The sequence below is a fragment of the Ambystoma mexicanum genome, chromosome 10 (assembly GCF_040938575.1).
Source record: "Ambystoma mexicanum isolate Mex_15411 chromosome 10, UKY_AmexF1_1, whole genome shotgun sequence".
Taxonomy (NCBI): Eukaryota; Metazoa; Chordata; class Amphibia; order Caudata; family Ambystomatidae; genus Ambystoma; species Ambystoma mexicanum.
The window spans coordinates 1,033,726,195-1,033,744,417 of record NC_090932.1 but is presented as its reverse complement, the minus strand read 5'-3'; the positions used below and the strand labels follow the sequence as shown (position 1 = coordinate 1,033,744,417).

General features: G+C 45.4%; 1 protein-coding gene across 3 annotated transcripts in view; it reads right to left on the bottom strand.

The window, feature by feature from the left end:
* Positions 1–18,223, bottom strand: part of LOC138491968 (dihydropyrimidinase-related protein 2) — a 581,041-nt gene that overhangs the window by 25,720 nt on the left and 537,098 nt on the right. For all 3 annotated transcript variants that reach the window (XM_069618857.1, XM_069618856.1, XM_069618858.1), the window contains 2 exons: positions 10,679–10,858; positions 9,589–9,754 (listed from right to left, as the gene is read on the bottom strand). In XM_069618857.1, the coding sequence (XP_069474958.1) occupies positions 9,589–9,754; positions 10,679–10,858 (346 nt within the window). The remainder of the gene's footprint in view (positions 1–9,588; positions 9,755–10,678; positions 10,859–18,223) is intronic.

Here is an 18,223-nt window from a genome sequence, read left to right as displayed (position 1 = left end):
GAGCGAGTCCCTCCTTGCTTGTTCAGGTAGAACATGGCTGTAGTGCTGTCCGTCCGGATTTGCACTGACAGGTTTAGTAGATGGGTCTCGAACGCCTGAAGCGCTCTGAATACTGCCAGAAGCTCTAGCAGGTTGATGTGGTTCTTGGCCACTGAGTGAGACCAGAGACCCTGAGCTGTGTGGTGGAGATGGTGAGCTCCCCACCCCGTCAGACATGCATCTGTAGCGACTACTGCCTGTACTTTGGGATCGTAAAAGGGTTTCCCCTGTGCGAGATTCTCTCTTGTCCACCAGTGAAGGCTTTGTACCAGTGTGGGCGAAACGACCACTAGATCGTCCCACTGACCACTTGCCTGAGACCACTGTTTCACCAACCATTCCTGCATGGGACGCATGCGCAGGCGCGCGTGGGGGACCAGGTAAATGCATGACGCCATCATGCCCAGTAAACGCATTGCTTTGCGTACCGTTATTTGTTGACCGGACTGATAATGCGGAATTTGCAGTAGTATATTCCGAATTCTTTCTTCTGAAGGAAAGGACAACCCCTCCTGGGTATCCAGGATTGCTCCTAGGAATTGTTTTGAGGTGCTTGGCACCAGACTTGACTTCTTCTCGTTGATTGAGAAGCCTAACTCGTGGAGGAGGTCGATAGTCCTTTGAATGTTTGTCCTGCAAATTCCTGGGGTTTCCCCCGTTATGAGCCAGTCGTCCAGATAAGGGTACACTGGGATTGTCTCCCTGCATAGGTGTGCGGCCGCCACCGCCAGTACCTTGGTGAATACCCTTGGTGCTGAAGCTATCCCGAAGGGCAGTACCTTGAATTGGTAGTGGCGACTGTCCACCTTGAAGCGCAAGTACTTTCTGTGCGCTGGGAACATGGAAATATGAAAATAAGCATCTTTCATATCCAAGGTTGCCATGTAATCCCCCTTTTTTTAGGAGGGGGATTACCTCTTGTAGCGTGGTCATACGAAATTTTTGGGGCTTGACATACTTGTTGGCAGGCCGCAAGTCCAATACTGGGCGCATTGTAAAGTCTTTCTTTGGCACAAGGAAGTAAGTTGAATAAATACCCTTGTTTACCTGGTGTCCCGGGACGAGTTCTATCGCGTCGTTTTGTAGAAGAATGGCGATCTCCTCGAGGAGAATCTTCTGATGTTCTAAGGAGTGTACTCTGTCGTGGAGGATGGTTCCGGGGGCGCTGCAGTAGCCCTATACAATATCCTGTGGATACTGTTGACAGCACCCATCTGTCTGATGTGATCCCTTCCCAAGCCTGGGTGAAGTTTGAAATGCGTCCCCCTACTGGGGATGCGTGAGAAGGGACCCTGAACTGAGCGTCACTGCTTTGGTGGAGGCGTGCCCCCTCCCTTGCTGGGGCTGCCTCTGTCTTTACCACAACCTCTCCTATTACCTCTGCCGTAACCCTGGGTAGACTGTTGGTTGTTGTTCCACTGTGTACTCTGCCCCTGGGAATAGTTAGATCCTCTCTGGGAATTTTGGCCGCGTGGGCGACGGAAATTACTATTCCCTCTCTGGTTAGGGGGTTTATTGGTTAACTGGCCAAGGGATTTGTGTGTCTCGTATTCGTCCTTGGCATTTTTTAGTGCGTCTTCGACCGCCTTTCCAAACAACAGATCGGCTTCCACCGGTTTGTCTAACAATGATGCCTGTGTTTCTGCCTTAAAACCAGACTGCCGTAACCACGCATGTCTCTTGATAACAGACCTTCTGCTATCAATCTGCCTGCGTTGTCTGCGGCATCAAAGGTTGCTTTTAAAATGCAACCAGACACGACTCTACCCTCTGCGGAAATCCGAGCTAATTGGCCCTTTAACGGTTCAGGAGCAGAGGCTATGAGAGCCGCGACTTCTTCCCGCTGATGGCAGTTGTAGCTGGCCAACAGGGTGGTGGTTAGCAATCCTTGCTTGATAGGCAGATGTTGAGGCTACCTTCCTGCCGAAACCGTATAATTTTTTGCTCTCCTTGTCGGGAGGAGCCTCTGACGAAGACAAGGGTGTCCCAGCTCTCTTACGAGTGTTGGTGTCTACTAGTGAGTCTGGCTTCAGATGTCCTCTTATATAGAGAGGGTCAGACTGTGCTGCCCTGAAAAGTTTTCAACCCTGGGATTGACTGCTCTGGTGAGGTTTGGGTTCACCAGGGACGGATCTATTCTCTGTTGAATGGATTTAAGGATAGGGATGGTCTGTGCAACAGGCCTCCTTTCTCCCACTAACTCTTCTGCGAAGTCCCTTTCCTCCTGTACACCGTGGGTGTCAATGTGGAAATGTTCTGCTGCGCGAGCGAGAACCTCATTTAGGAGGAGTCGGTAACCGGGGCTTCGTTCTCTACCGGGGAATCTACTCTGTATGTTTCCGGGTCATCCTCTTCTTCTTCCTGGTCCTCGTCATCCCCATAGTAGCCCGTCCCGGTTTGCTCTTCTATTATACCAAATTCTTGGTCTTCACAAAAGGAAGCCTCTCCTTGATACCGTGAGAATGGTCTTGCGTAAGGTTGTACCTCGAAGGGTTCAGACCTCATCGGAGTTTCAAACCGGCCCTTCTTACTCGGGGGGGGATAGGATCAGTAGAGCCTGAGGGTGTGGCCCCTTGTGGATCATACGAGAGGAAATGTTCTGGATTTTTATCATAAAAATCAGCCAGAGAAGACATTCTTGACATGACCCTATCTATGTCTTCACTGGACCATTTTTTGGAACTGGGAATGACTCTCAGCAAGTCTATGGGATTTATCTTGAGTAGCTTTGCTGGTTGTGGACCCATCAGAAGACCTGGGCTTGTCTGTCTGTTTAGGGGGGTTGGAGTGTTTCACAGGTGTGGAAGAATGTACAGGTAGTTTCTTCTGCTGTTTCCCCCCCTCCCCGTGCGTAGAAAAATGTTTTCCCTGTCCCTTAGTGGCTCTGGAGTTTTTCGACGCCTGGCGTCGAGGATCGGGAGAGGTGTCCCTGTCCTTCTAGCGTGGGGCCTCGCTGGCTTTAATTGCGGGCTCCGACTCCTGGAGCGCAGCCTGGGGGTGGAAGTCCTCTTCGTCTTCCGACGAACGAACTTCTGTTAGCCTAGGGAGCGAGGCACTCTTGGCAAGAGTGGATGATTGCCTGGAGTCATGCGGCGATCTTGATCGAGAGCGCCCAGAGGACACCGAATCGGACAGTTCTGTCTGTGCCTCTTTCCGAGAACTCTACGTCATCGAGTCTCGGTTGGACTTAGTGTGTTTAGTGTGTGTAGTATGTGAAGCGCTTGTGTCGCCGGGGGTCTTCCCCATAGCCGCCCTGCCGGACGACCTTCCGAGGTCGGGGACCTGCGCTCGGCTGTCTTTCGACGCCGTAATGCCCTCGCCGTCCGAAAGTACGGCGCCGCTGCCATCGCTGAAGGCGCCCTCCGCTGCCATGGCCGCCTGCCTGGCATGGTGGGCCCAACGCTTCGTCGAATGGTCCTTAAGTGTCTTAGGTTTAAACCTACTACACGCTCTGCAGTTCGCTTCGGGGTGGTCCCTCGGCAAGCAGAGATTGCACGTGGCGTGCCTGTCGACCCAAGGGTATTTGCGATTGCACTTGGGGCAGAATTGAAAAGCACCTTGAGGCAGCGGGCTGTTAAGTGTAGGAAATGTATAAGGTGTACCTATATACCAAGAGTGTAGAGTATGTACCACCCCCCCACTCTCCCTACTTGCAGGGCCGAGGCCAGCGGCCTACCAGGCCCGGGCCGAGGCCAGCGGCCTTCCGAGGCCCAAATCCGTCGCGCAGCAGCCGACGGTCGATTTCTTCTCCAGCCGGCGTCGAGTGTCGAAGTTCGACGTTGGGGTGGGAAAGTGTCAATAGATTATATTTTAAATTCTAGCAAAAGTATGGCTAAGGCCAGGGGACTCCGCAAAATGCTTCCGACCAGTATGGCGGAAAAACACTATCTGAGGATCTTGGGTACAGTGGACGTCACACTAGGGATAGTATTACTGGCACGCCCTGTTTCGACGCCCATTTTTCGAGTTTCGAAAAACAAACTGTAATACTCCGCAGCTTCCACTAGATGTCGGCCTATGCACAGCATGTGATCTAAGCAGATTCCACAAGCCTCAGAAATATATATATATCACACTTTTATAAATATGGATAATATCTGAATATCACACTTCTGAATATGAACAATGATCGGCAGTGGGTAATATGACAATATCAACAATCTCTTTAATCAATTAGGAGTAGGAATAGGAAGAATAATGTAGCAGAGAATAACTGTGTGGTCAAGGAAATGCAATGATAGGAAGAATGCAACACAGAAAGAAACTTGATATGAATTCAACCAAAGACAATATAAATCACTCTTTCCCCCTGTTACTCACTCCCCCCAATATGCAATATGAAGAGATGAATGAGGGCACACAGGTATCAGGAATACCAATCAATTGCAGCTTCAATCCCGATTCCCCCAGCAAGCCTAGAGAGAACAGTAATGATTTTAAAACAGGTCAATTGCTTTTAAATGTGGTTGAATTGAATGGGAAAAATGCTAAAAATGATTTTAATTCGCTACTAGTGAGAGTGGCTTTGGATTCGTTCAGGTAGACACTAGCAATGATTGCTGAATGGTTAGCAGATGGAAAACGAAATTCAGAAGTTGAAAACAAGAAAAAGCTGTTTTTAGAGCTGGTGAAATTGAGCCAAATGCAAATTCGCGGCAACTTTTCCGTGTGCAGGAAACGTGATAACGGAAAAACTATAAGGAATGTCGTTTTGGGTGTGTTTGAAAGCTGAGGATGTTAGCTTCAAAATGACGTTTAAATTACGTTCCTAGCAAAGGTTAGAGGTTTTAGTAAAGGTCGATTTTTCTCAAAAGGAGTCAAGATTTCAAAGGAAATTGCGCTTTGAATTACTACCAGGTTGGTTTACACCAATAATTATCACAGGATTAGATGGATAAGAAAGGATTCAGAATGACAAAAGAGTCTATAATGCAGTCTGGATATGTTAGAATGGGTTGGATGGATTACTTTAAAACTAAGAGAGGACTATGGACAATTCTAGGCTAAATACTTACAACTATGGCTTTGGAATAGAATGGACCCGTCAAAGATCTGGTCAAAGGTTTGGCTTGGACTTCGCTCCCCACCGGACAGGTCTCAGGCACTTGGTTCTGCTCTCAGCACTCTGGTCTCTGCACGGCCTCTTGGACTGGATCTGACAGGTTCTGGGTTACAGCTCTGCTGGACTGATCTGGATCTTGGGTTCTAGCAAAGGTTGTTGGCCAGAAGCAGCAAAAGCTCAGCCAGGCTGTTGAATATATTAGGTTAGGCCCCGTGGAAGTTAGGGGTTAAATCAGGTTCGCAAGATTTTAAAGGCCTGCTGAAAAGGGTTCAGCTTTTTGCGTTAGGCCTCTGCTTCAGGGTTCTGGAGTCTGGTTCTTCCTGCAGGGTGCTTCGCCAGTGGATCAGTTGATGAGTGAAAGTGTCTCTTGCCTGTCCTCAGCAGTCCCCATTTATCCATTTTCCAAAGTGGGTGGGGAGGCGGATTGTCTATGCCCAACCCTCTAAGGATCTGATAGGTCAGAGACTTCCCTGTCCCCCGATTTGAGAAGGGAACAGTGTGTCATGATATGTTATGTGTCAGAGTGATGCTGCCATTTACAATCTAGGGAAGAACCTCCCCTTTGCTTTTACCCAGAAAATCTATTTTTCCCAAAAACATTTTCAATATGCACAACTTAATAATACATATACACATCACAGATTGACTAAAGTACGTTCTGTCCAAATCTTGTCTTCCTACGAGTTTTGGTTCATAAATGACAATTTTTCGCGCTTTTGGTTGGTTACACATTTTCGGATCTGTACGATTTTTTACACATACATGCACATACCCTCTGGGCATATTCCTGTAATTTTTCATGTTCCCAACATAATCACAATTGCTAGAATATGAACAATTTCATGGTTCAGTCTCTGAATGTCGCACAGATCCAGATTAGTTTTAAACTGTGAGCAAATTTTTCATTTTAATAATCTCTAAATTTCATATTTTTGTCAGTTCGGTACAATATTTTATAAGTCTTTTCCTTAAAAATATATTTAGTCCAATTTCAAATCCACATTTTCAGTCTGGGCCGCCTCCAAAGCTTGGCTGAGTCAGAGAGTCACATGGCTGGTCTTCCTGCCAGGGCAGTTGATGTCAGTCACACCCAAATTAACATTTTCATTCAGTTCAAGGACGCCATTGTCTCTTTCCCAGAGCCACATGCCAGAGTGTCCCTCCCATTTCCTTTCACACTTGCCTGTCAGATACTCAGCAGAGCACAGGAGAAAAGATTCCTTTGTTTAGGGAGGAGGTGTGGAATGTGTTTGAAGCTCAATGTGGGAAACCTCTTGGAAGTTTAGCTGAATCTTGTTACCTTATAGTCCATTTTAACATTGTCCCTTGTGCAAAATTACAGTTACAAATTTTAAATAAGCAAACATATCTTCAATTCCAGACTTTTTCAACATGAAAATCAATGTGTGGTACCCTTTATTGCATTTGATGGAAGTCCCTTCCTTGGCATATTTAGCTTTTTGAGACACAAGTTTCTCCTGTCAGATTTAGAGATCGCCAGTGTCTGACAGAGGCGAGTAACGGTATTGCACCCATTTTTGACAGAGGTCTTTCCAGCAACCATCTTCAAAAGTGGACTTTGTTCAGATAACATATACTTCTGCTGACATTATATTTATGTGGATTCTTGAAGTAGAATGATGTTCAACACCCAACAGGAGGTTGGATCTTTTGGGTGGTTTGTGGGCCATGAATTTTGCAAATTTGACAACCAAGAAAAAAACGAATTTTCACAGAGCTCTGTGTTTCATTTGCAATCAGCCTTGCTCTGTGGGCAGCCAAAGGTGGGTTTTGGCAGTGGTCTCCTGTGTTACCACTGACATAGGAAAAAGTGGATGGCAGCCTATTTTTCAGATTTTTACTGCGCACTTTTGGATGATTTTAGCGAGCAGAATGCTTTCCAGTGGCCATTCTGATGTTCCTGATGCAAGCAATGCACAGTAATGTTGCAGGGCCTGGACTAGTGGGGAAAAACATCCCACACTGCAAAAGAAAAAACTACTTACCAGATTGTTTTGCTCTACTGGAACTATGTTTTTGGAACAAGTACTCACCTCGGAGCCCTGGAGTGGATTTACCCCCCGAGGAGTCCATGTGGTTGAAGAGGTCTCTAGTCGTGCTTCAAATGTTTTCCCCCCCATTTACTTGCACTGGGGGCTGAATCCTGTTTGGCTGCTGGTCTCAAACCTGGCCCAGTATCTTTTTAAGGGGGTCTTCTCTTGTGCTGCGCTATGGTGGGTTGCCTCCATCTCTGCACAAGTTGTGTACAACTCGGACTTACCTTGCTTTTCACTACAATCACAGAACTGCCTATTGGCTTTGCTCTGTGTTCCTTGGGGAACTTAAAAAACGTACCTTAAAACATTTCTGGAAGGGACTTTCACAGGTACTTACCTTGACAGTGATTATTCCTGGGTTCTCTCTGGGTTTAATGTTTAAAGACCAGAATTTTTGCTGGCGCTCACAACTGTATCTGCATTTTTAATGTCCTGGAAGCATTCTCGTTTAGAAAATACTGTTACACTGTTTCTCTTCTGCATCACTGTCTGCCATAAGAATGTCATGAGTACTAGTGAAAAGCATGATCAGTGTGAATTATTCTGACCATGAGGTGGATCCCGATTTTGATCTGCGCAATTAGATTCCTGCATTACACTCCTGCTATTGAAATGCCTAAAAATTGTTCATCACTTTTTGCTAAATTTCCGTCGACATCTTTTTTGTGTGCAGTCTAATGAATGAGTCCTTGTGGCAAGTGTCCAATAGAAAATGGTCTTTTGGGTTTTATAATGCAACCTCTTTTCTTTCCCCTTTGGTACTATACATTTACTGTTTAATACGAGTTTGGATCACTCATGTTTCTATGTGCTGGAAGGTTAGGAATACTACACTCATTGTTGGTGTGGCAACTGGGGTCCTGTTTGTGACCTTTGGGATGCAATGGTCTACCGTGTCTAGGGTTCCCTGGTCTCTCCTCTCCTACCTTGGACTATGTGTATTACTGGCTAGCAGGATTACATGTTAGTATGTAGCGGGGGTGGATTGGGTATTTATTGACAATTAGTGCTTCTTATACATACACTGGTTCCATCTTGTGCAGCAGTACTTACTTTATCCGGATAAAAGATTATACGTGTAACTTTAATAAAATATATATTTTGACATCACACCAGTGTTTGGACTCTTCTTTGGTTAACTGTGTGGACTAACTGATCTTTTCAATCAGCCATCCTTCCCTCTTGAAGTTAAGCCTGACAGCTCTGCCAGGTCTATCACTTTTAGAAGTGGTTGGCTTCCCATTTGGCAATATTTGTTGTTCTACCATTAAGCTACATGGTTTTACAGCCCTCGCCAATGGGTTGTATATAAATCTCTCTAACAGACGTGTTAGTTGGTGTGTGGTGGAAAATGGCCTCTGCCATTTCTGTGCCTGGCTAACCCAGACCACAGAGTACAGAGATGGACGGGGAGGGCATTAACTTGTATGCAAAATTTGTGCTTCAAAGCAATGGAGTTCTGGTATGGTTTATTTTGCAAGTATTCCTACACCCCAGGCCTCTTTGGACAGCTTCAATCAAGTGCTCCGAAACCTATCGAGCTCTTCTGGTAGCATGGAGCTGATCATTCCAATACATGTGCAGAGGTGGCCTTTTAGGTATTTTCAGATGAATGGTCTCCATAGAACTGGCTATCATGGCAAAGATTATCATTGAAGTCCTTGGACCATGTTGATGTACCACAGCCTCCTTGGCATGATTTTGAGGTGGTAGGCAATGACCTTTGTGGCTGATAACAGGATGATGCTGCCCAGCCCTCCCCAAAGAGCCTTTTACCCAAATCTGTTGCAGATGTATGCAACCATGACAAGCGTTGAAATTAATATGAAATTAAAAACATGATCACCTCTAAGAGCCAGGGAAGGTTTGTCTGTACCTACCAACTGCTCCGGATTCATCAATGTGGGACTGAACTCTCAGACAAAAATGTAAGCCTCGGCTGGGGCAGGGCATTTGGCAAAAAAGTATTCCTCGGTTGGGACCTGGATGATCATCAGATCTCTAAATGTTTTTTAAAAATCTGGATTTTTACCTCAAATAAAACGTCCTTTGTCCCAACTTTATTGCAGGGGACCTGCACAGCTACTCAGTCAACAGGTGTTATTACTTTACTTCTGGAAATATCATTATGTACTCATCCACCAATGCCCAGTGAGGATTCAACTTCTCAGGCACTTCGGTCAATTCACAAGGAATCCCTGATTCTATTCTTCTGAATTTCTCTGTATCCCTCATGAGTTTGAATCAAACTAAACACATAATTCAGCACCATGCCCATAATTCCACACGAAAACCATATAGTACAAATGTATGCATAAAAAACTTTTTACAGATGCTCTTCCGATACAAAATGCATGTACCATATCCATCGCAACCAGCCAGCAAGGTCATGGAGAATCAAACACTGCAATATTAAATAGCCATACGTACCAGACAAGCTGAATCCGGACTGATGGAGGTTCCGGACAGGTTGTGCCGCCTGTTTAGCTGGGGAGGTCTTGGCAGAGGTGGCTGGTGTAACTGCTTTTGGCGTCACTGATACTTCACAAACAGGGCCATCATAGAGACCACGGGGGACACCCCTCAGCTCAGCAAGCTGGAAGACAAAAAGCGATATCCTTAGAATTGAAGACACATGCATAAAAGAAAGCACCAGAAATCTCTCTGAGAGGAGTTCTATAGGTCAGACTACAAAGTTCCCCGAACAGGATTCTGAGCAAATGGTCAACAGTGGGGAACACTGGTCGTTCCTAGTACTTTTGAGAAGAATGGAAAATGTAGCAAGTGGATGCATTATTAAACAGGAGGCTCTGCACATAACCAGTAGAGGCTAGAAGATAGTATATGATGCCATGTGTCCAATGGCATTGAGCAGAACCTTGTACCCAGTGAATAGGAAGCTGGTACATGAGACTATGTGTGAAAGCAGCATTGATTTGAGGATGGAATATGGGTCCATACATGTAGGAAGGGGAGCTAAGAGGCAGATATTAAAGGGTACGTTATCTGTAACTAGCAAATATAGAGGATTATATAGCAGTAAGTATTTGGCAAACTCGAGGGGGGGGGGGGGGTGTGAGAGTGAGAGAGGATGAATGCTTGGCTCATAAGGGGGGAAGTATTTACCAACAGCCGGTTGCATATACATATAGCCATCAGGTTTGTGTGGTAAGAACATGAAAAGGTTAGGTGGCATAGGAGAAACCAAAAAAAGTTGTGAAAAATGGGTTTTGAAAATGGATGTAGTGACATTTCACACAAAGAGAAGGGAAAAGGCTCACAGATGACGAAGTGGGGGATGATATAGCCCAGTATGGCATTTAAGAATGGAAAACTGGCACTTCATGTTTAAAATAGGAGTCTCTGGGGAGAACCTGATCCACTTAAAATGATCACAGTGAGGCTCTCTAGGAGTTTGCATATTCTCCCTCATACCTCTCCCTCCCTTTCCCCCTTCCCACTTCTACACGGATGCACAAATTTGGAGCAAAGGCTATGGGGAATGGAATTTTGTACTTACCCGACTCCTGGCCTTTATGCGCTTGTAAACGAAATCTGGGAATGGTTTCCTGGGGATGTACCGGCCAGAGCCTTCAGTAACATGGAGGTTACCATCTTCAAGGACAATCTTCCCCTGGCTGATCACCACCAGCGGACACCCACGACACTCTAAGCCCTCGAAGATGTTGTATTCCACAGACTAGAGAAGAGGAAGAAGGAAAAAACAGATGCATTACATTTATGGAATTAGAATACATGAACGACCATTTTAATGTGCACATAGCAAAACTTCAACTCCCGTTAAAAATTGTACAGTGGCCAAACTCTCTTTCCCCACCCAGACAAAGCTTTGCATACGTTAGAAATAAGAAGCCAGGCTGCAGGATTTTCCACCTTGACCATTAAGCATAGATGTGTTTTAGTGCTTACTAAAACATGGTCTACATAGTGACATTTTCCAATAGGGAATGTGCATACCTACAGTGACGCGACAGACACATGTAAGGGAATAAGGGTTCTGTGATGTAGTAATTATAACAAAGTCAAGGTTTTCGAACATTAACTCCCTAATGAAATGGCCCAGAATTCCTAATGAAATGAAAAAACTGCCTCAAAGTTTCTGAAAAGACAAACCAAATGGTTTGCCTTATTACAACATTATACTATTTCTGCAATTTTCATCTGATTCTGGTATGAAGGCCATGCTTGCTTAAATGGAGTGATCACTGTGCCATATAGGAAGCCTCTGGTAAGAAATGAGCCTCCAGCAGGTAATTGTGGCAAAATAGTTTTGGTCCAGATTTCACATTTCCCCACCCTGATTAAGCTGCACAGACACTACTTTTCTGGGAATGTCTGAACAGCTGTTTGTTTAGCTTAAAAAAATAAACAAAAAAAATATGATGTCCAGATTGCGCCAGGGTACCAGACTAAAGAGGTCAAGGGGAGGCAAAATGACTGCCGGCGGAATTGAACTAGTGAAATGCAACAACAATTTGGTTCTGCCGGCTGGGCTAGTTTCTACATTTTCTGATACATCTGAGATTTGTGTTTTGTGGGAATTTCATTTTCCCCCCAAGAAATGTTGGCTTTTTGAGGGTCTGAAACACAAAAGAAAATTCCAGGGAAAAACGAAATGTATGGGAGCACATATGTGGACAAAGGCGACCCCAGAAATGTAATTTTTCAAAAAATTATATTTTAGGTGGGAAACTCCCAATTCCGCTCCGCAGACGAAATTGGCAGATCAGGTCCATTTTGCCAGCAACCTACCAATTATCACACGGAACGTAATTGAGCAATTCCACTCACCCCTAACCAGGAAACCGGACAAAGGGCCTCATTACAGGTACGACTTACGGTGTGATTTCTTTTCATGGAATTGCCAAACTCTAATAAGATTGCTGCCACTCAGGCTGGCGGAATTACAACCACAATGTTATTGGTGTGACAGAGTTACTCTGGATTTTCAGTCTATAAACTCCATTGGGATTTTTGAAGCTTTACTGCGAGCAGTAACTCCACTATGGCAAGACCATCAATTATTGGAGGTAAAGGCGAAGATGTACTTCATCTAAATGCTGAAAGTAAATTCTCTTCAACTCTCGGCAGTGTGGGGAAAGTGGTAGTAATTCCATTACATCCAATTTTCCCCCATACCACTGTACCTGTAATGAAGCCCAAAGTCGTTTAATTAAAAAAATAAATGCATTCTAGTTATTGTCATGGCTTCTTTTAAACCAGAGTGGAGTATAATTACAACATTGTTTATGGTATTCAGTGAGAATCAAAATGACAGCACTTAAAGCAGAGAGGACAGCTCAGAGGCAACGCAGTCATCTTGGAAAGATTATACAGAGCAGCATGGGTTCAATACCTAGTCCTTGTCCCGCACTTAGAGGCTGGAGACCGGCATGAAGTGCAATATAAAAAACATTTATTTTAAATGTAAAGCGGTGGGCTTGGCTTGGAGCTCGGCTGAAATGTAGTACTCACTAGCTCCAGACATGACGACTGAAGGATTTATTGCAGCAGAGAGCGTATGGTTTAGCCTGAAAACAGTCATCAGGCTGAGGGAAGGTGCTGTGCCCAGCGAGCTGGAGCCGATAACCCCACACACGACCTATCCCTGGGGAATCCACTTCGGAAGTAAGTTGCGACGCAGCTGGATAAAATTCCAAGATGGTGACCGGGGCTCGCGTAATAAGAGGCCCAGATGACTAAGACCCCAGGGGGGTAGGCAAAGCCCCTGGCACTACTCCATGGCAGCCATACCCCTCGTTCCCTGAGATGGGGGTGGGGCACGGTCACTTTCAGGAGCTGTGGCAACGGAGCTCCTCTGATGCAGACCGCATGAGCAACATAACGTGTAAAGGGTGAATCAATCAGAAGGAGAAAAATGAGTTCAGCGACAAGTGAACAGCCGCTAGCCCCGAAGCACAAAGCAGCCCACCAGAAGAAGCACCACCTTCCCCCTGCAGAGCCTTATCAACACTGTTGCCCAGCAGGTTAGGAAAGAGCACCTGCCATCAGAGCCCTCGCAGCAGATAACCTTCCGGTGACTGATATAGCCCAGTTAGATGGGCATGAAAGCAACGAGCTAAAGGAGCTACGGCAGACTGGGAACTTAACCCAGGCTGACCCAATTGGTACAACCAATGTTGCTGCACCGGATAATGAGCCTCTTATGCAATGTCCTACTTTTCATGGGAAAGATAGTAACTTTGACCCATGTATAACAACCCCAGGTGATAAATTGAAATGTTGCTTGCTAAAATACACGATCACTAGTGAAACATTCCACAGAAATATCAGATTTTTTTTCTCAACAAAATCTTGATGCTTTATCCCTCACGCAAGCCTGTATGAATAAAGCAACGCATCACGCTAAGGCAATGGTTACGTCAACAGACTACTCCTCTCTCCATAGTGATCGGGAGGAGGGTGGGTGCTGTTCTCTTTAAACAAATACTGAGGTTTTATTCCTCTAGCATTCCAGAAATTGAATATTGTGAAACAATTCTATTAAAACTTAACATTAACGCTACTAATTCTCTTTGTATATTACTATTATATTGTCTACCTAGACTAACACCAATTTCCGAAGAACAGCTTTTAGCTCTTATAGGCAGCGTTTCAAAAGACACCACTGCTTTTATTATATTAGGTGATTTTAATCTGTGGGAAAATAATCTTAGGATCAAGAATCTATGGCTATGAGGCTATCACTTGAATCAATGTTATCTGCCCCCACCTCAAAATACACGCATAAATAGGACTCGACCACTGGTGCTTTCTCGAAATTCTAGGAAAGTGACCAGTGAGGCCTTTATAGCTCAAGTGACAGCACTGCCACCTTCATTAGAAAACCTTATATCACTTGAAAAGTACCTTGCTTCTTCTAGAAATGCTACAAACCAAACTTTCAATTACTTAGCCCCGTTGAAACCTGCTAAAATTGATAGTACCATTGGTCATAACAAATGGTTCTCTTTGGAGCTCTTGCAAGCCAGAGGAGCCAAACGCAAGGCTGAGCGTTGTTGAAAAAAAACATCCAACAACTGAACTGGCCACCATTTACAAACAAGCAGCAAGATTATACAAGCAAGACATTTTTAAGGTTAAGGCAAAGAACTTAAAAAGAACTTAAATGAGAGAGTGGCACACGCTAAATCCAAGCCCAAGGTCCTGCAGGAGTTAAAGGGGTCACTGGCTACAATTATGATATCGGAAGACAATGCCTGGTGTCAAGCCAGCCATGATGGGTTCATTAAAAAAACACAATGAAACGCGAGCAGGCTAAGAGACCAGGTGAACACGTTCTATGATGTTAAAACGTCTGGGAACCCACACATCGCTTCTGAGCAGGATGGCTCTACGTCCTTCTCATTTAAAGAAAGTGCTTGAGAAGGATGTTTTGGAAGTTATTCATAGTATAAAACCCACTTCTTGTAAAGGGGATATCTTCCCGGCAACCTTGTTTAAGGATTTCGCGGAAACAATTGCCCCCTGGATTACCCAGTTTGTGAACCGCTCTTTTAGCGAGGCATATGTTCCTGAGCATATAAAAGAAGCCTGGATAACCACACTGCTAAAAAAGGAAAACCTGGACTCCACTGTCCCCAGAAATTATAGGCCAATCACTAATCTGCCGTTTATATTAAGTGTGATGAGATCGCCTACATACAATACCAGAATTTCATAGAGAGCAAACACATACTGGCCTCTGAACAGTCTGGTTTCTGGGCCAATCACAGTACTGAGACGGCTCAGTATCATTGAGAAAGGCAATGCAGCATTACTCCTATTACTGGACCTCTCCTCAGCTTTTGATTTGATTGACCACACGTTATTGGTGGACAGATTAATTGAGGTAGGGAAATGTACCCCGCACGCTGCCAATTTGTTTAAATCTTTTCTAGTACCTAGAATGGTGGCAGTGGTCAAGGAACAGCCTCCTTAAAAAAAATCATGGCCTTGTGTTGGACCCCCGTCGCCGGGGCGTCCTCAAAGGTCTTAGAAGACCGCTCGGATTTCTTCCTCTTCTTCTCGCCTGATGGGCTCTTCCCTTCCAGCCAGTTGGCGAGACGTTGATGGCGGTCCTTCATGGTCCGCTCCGACATATTGCCGCAAAACGCACAGTCCTTCTCCACGTGCGTCTTGTCCTCATGTAAGCAGTAGAGACAAAAGGAGTGTTCGTCCTCCTTAAAGACGTTCTGCAGCTGGCATCCAGGGCAGACCCTGAACAGCTTTCCGGGCGTTGAGCTTCCCTTCTCCTGGGCCATGTCCGGGACTGAGAAGCTTCTGGAGTCCTCCAAAAGCGTAGCTCGACGAAATCTTCACCCTTGAGGGGCGCAGACGAATCCGACACGGGTCCCCGTTGATCGGATGGAGAGTCGGTGGAGCTTGAGGCTCTTTTGACCGAAAAAAACAAAGTTTTTGAGAAAAAACGTGAAAAAATAGCACTAACGCTCGAGAGCAATAGCACGAGGATCCCAACACATGAACGTGCGATAAAAATCTGAAGATGGCTGCCAGAGGCGGTGCTTAGGTAGAGGGCAGTCATTGGCTGTGGTCAGTATGACGCAGAGACCAGTGATTGGTTATTACTACGAAAGACAGATCAGAAACGAAACTGATACTGGTTTTTTCTTTACCGAGGATTCCCAGCCTGACGACGGGGAATATTCTTGAGCATGTGAATCCATGCCAGACCCCATGCTGGAGAAGCATGTTTTAGGATAAATGGTAATGATATAACATGCGCCTTCTACACAAATGTACTCTGGTAAATTTGGCCGTACCTGTCCGAAACAAACAGAGCTGTGATTGCAGGTGCAATCATAAATACAAAACTTGATTACTGCAATAACCTCTTGATGGGTACATCTAAGACAAATATAAAAAAGTTGGAAGTAATTCAAAATGGAGCGGTCCGGTCCGTCTATGGACTGAGCTGACGCTCTAAGATCTCGTCTGCTAGAAGCAAGCTACACTGGCTCCCCATTGAGCAGGAAATTAAATTGATCAGGAAATGATCCCAGCTATCTTACCAACAGGACCAAAGGAGTCTGTAAGAAGGGCCCTTTGTTCTAATGGCAATCAGCTGCTGTATCAGCCACAAGTCATCCTCCAGAGGATTGGCAGTGCCAGTTTCAATATCTGGGCACCTACTACTTGGAAACCCCTTCCGCTTATCTCAGAAGCTGTACATCCATCGCTTTACTCAAAAAACAGCTGAAGACATTGCTGTTTGATGAAGGGATGGTTTAGCCATCTCACCTGGTTGTTTGAACATACCTGATTTTCCTTACCGACTGCCTACTTTGTTTTATGATATATATTTCTGTTTATGTCTATGTGAGAGCCTTGAGGCCTATGGGCGAATGGCAAAATACAAAAAACAATATAGATCGATTCAACCTGTAAGGTAAAGAATTGCAAATCCGCTGATGGAGGCTGACAAGCTACTACACCGAGCAGGGGAAAAACAACGACGAAGATGATTCGGCTCTCAGAGGACTCAAAGGGGACCATGCAGCCCTGTACAAAACTAGAGCGAAGAAGGCGTCTCAAAGGCACACTACAAAGAGGCAAGAAAGGCACCAAGCCCTGAATGGGAATATTCCAACAGAAACTGTAGATGTTTGGCAACTCTCCAATGAGGGGGAATGCAACTATACATTTTATTCCCATGTCCATAAAGGCCTCTCAAGAATAGACTACATCCTAATGTCTAGTGAATCATTTCCCCTGCCTGGAGGAAATCCAGATTCACCCGAGGGTAATCTTGGATCAAGCACCAGTACAGGCCCGGATCAGTGTATGCGGGCTCCCAAGCCCACTGCAACAGCATTGGAAGATGCAGGACTCCCTGTTGCAAGATGCAGTACTCAAAGAGGAAATATCCAAAACCCTCACTAACTACTTTGGGGAAAACTCCAGTGGGATGCTCGGAAGCCAGTGATCAGGGGAGTGGTAATAAGGTGTGTAGCAAGGATGGGACAACTGCAGCCGCATAGTCTCGAGGAGAAGGTAGCGGCCATGGAAGGGCCACGCAAAAAGAACCAATCGGCGAAATCAAGCAGAGAGCTCAAAAAAGTCAAAGCTGCACTGGAAATGGACCTGGCAGATCGGTCTGCCAGAACACTGGCATACGCCAAACAGTTCTATTACATAAACAGTAATAAAGCGAATAGACTTGGTATATAAACTAAAAAGGTACACACCCCAAATAACACGTCCACACTGAGAAGTAAAAACGGGTCCCTACTCTCCTGCGAGAACGACAAAAGGAACGCAATGATGGCCCAACATAACGAGAAAATGACAGGAAGCCCAACAGGCGAGCAATTGCAAGCCAACTACCTGGCCAACTCCCCAGGAAGGTCTGAGACAGCACAATTAGAACCCCTTGACCCCAGAGGAAGTGAAAGAAGCAAAAAAAACCTGAAAAACGCAGCCCCAGGCACGGACGGCTTCACCGCAAAGTTTTACAGCGTGTACGTTCACATTTTAGCCCCACAACTCAGCACACTCTTTAACCTCTTTCTGACAACAGGGAGCATCATATCATCTATGGAGGATTCCCTCACTATACTAATCCCCAAACTGAATAAGGAGCCCGAGGACGGTGCAGCCTACCGGCCCATCACACTAATGAACAACAACGATACAAAGATCTTCTCAAAGATCCTTGCAACCAGACTCGTAAGGGCCCTCCAAACCTAATCCACCCAGACAAGTTTCATCCCAGGTCGCACCACCCATGACAACATTTGGCGCACCCTAAACCTGATTGAAAGCGCCTCTAGAATGAAAATAGAAATGGCCATAATCTCCATCGATGCCCACAATGTATTTGATCTATTGGACTGCGGTTACATCCAGAGGACAACATCCCATTTCGGGTTCGGCCCGAAATTTAGCAAATGGGGCATGGCCAATGATCCAACATCCCTCCACCTCATTAAGAATCAATGGGACTCGATCCCATAAGCTCCATATCTCTTAAGGCACTTGACAGAGCTATCCCCCATCTCCTCTAATATTCGCTCTCTCAACG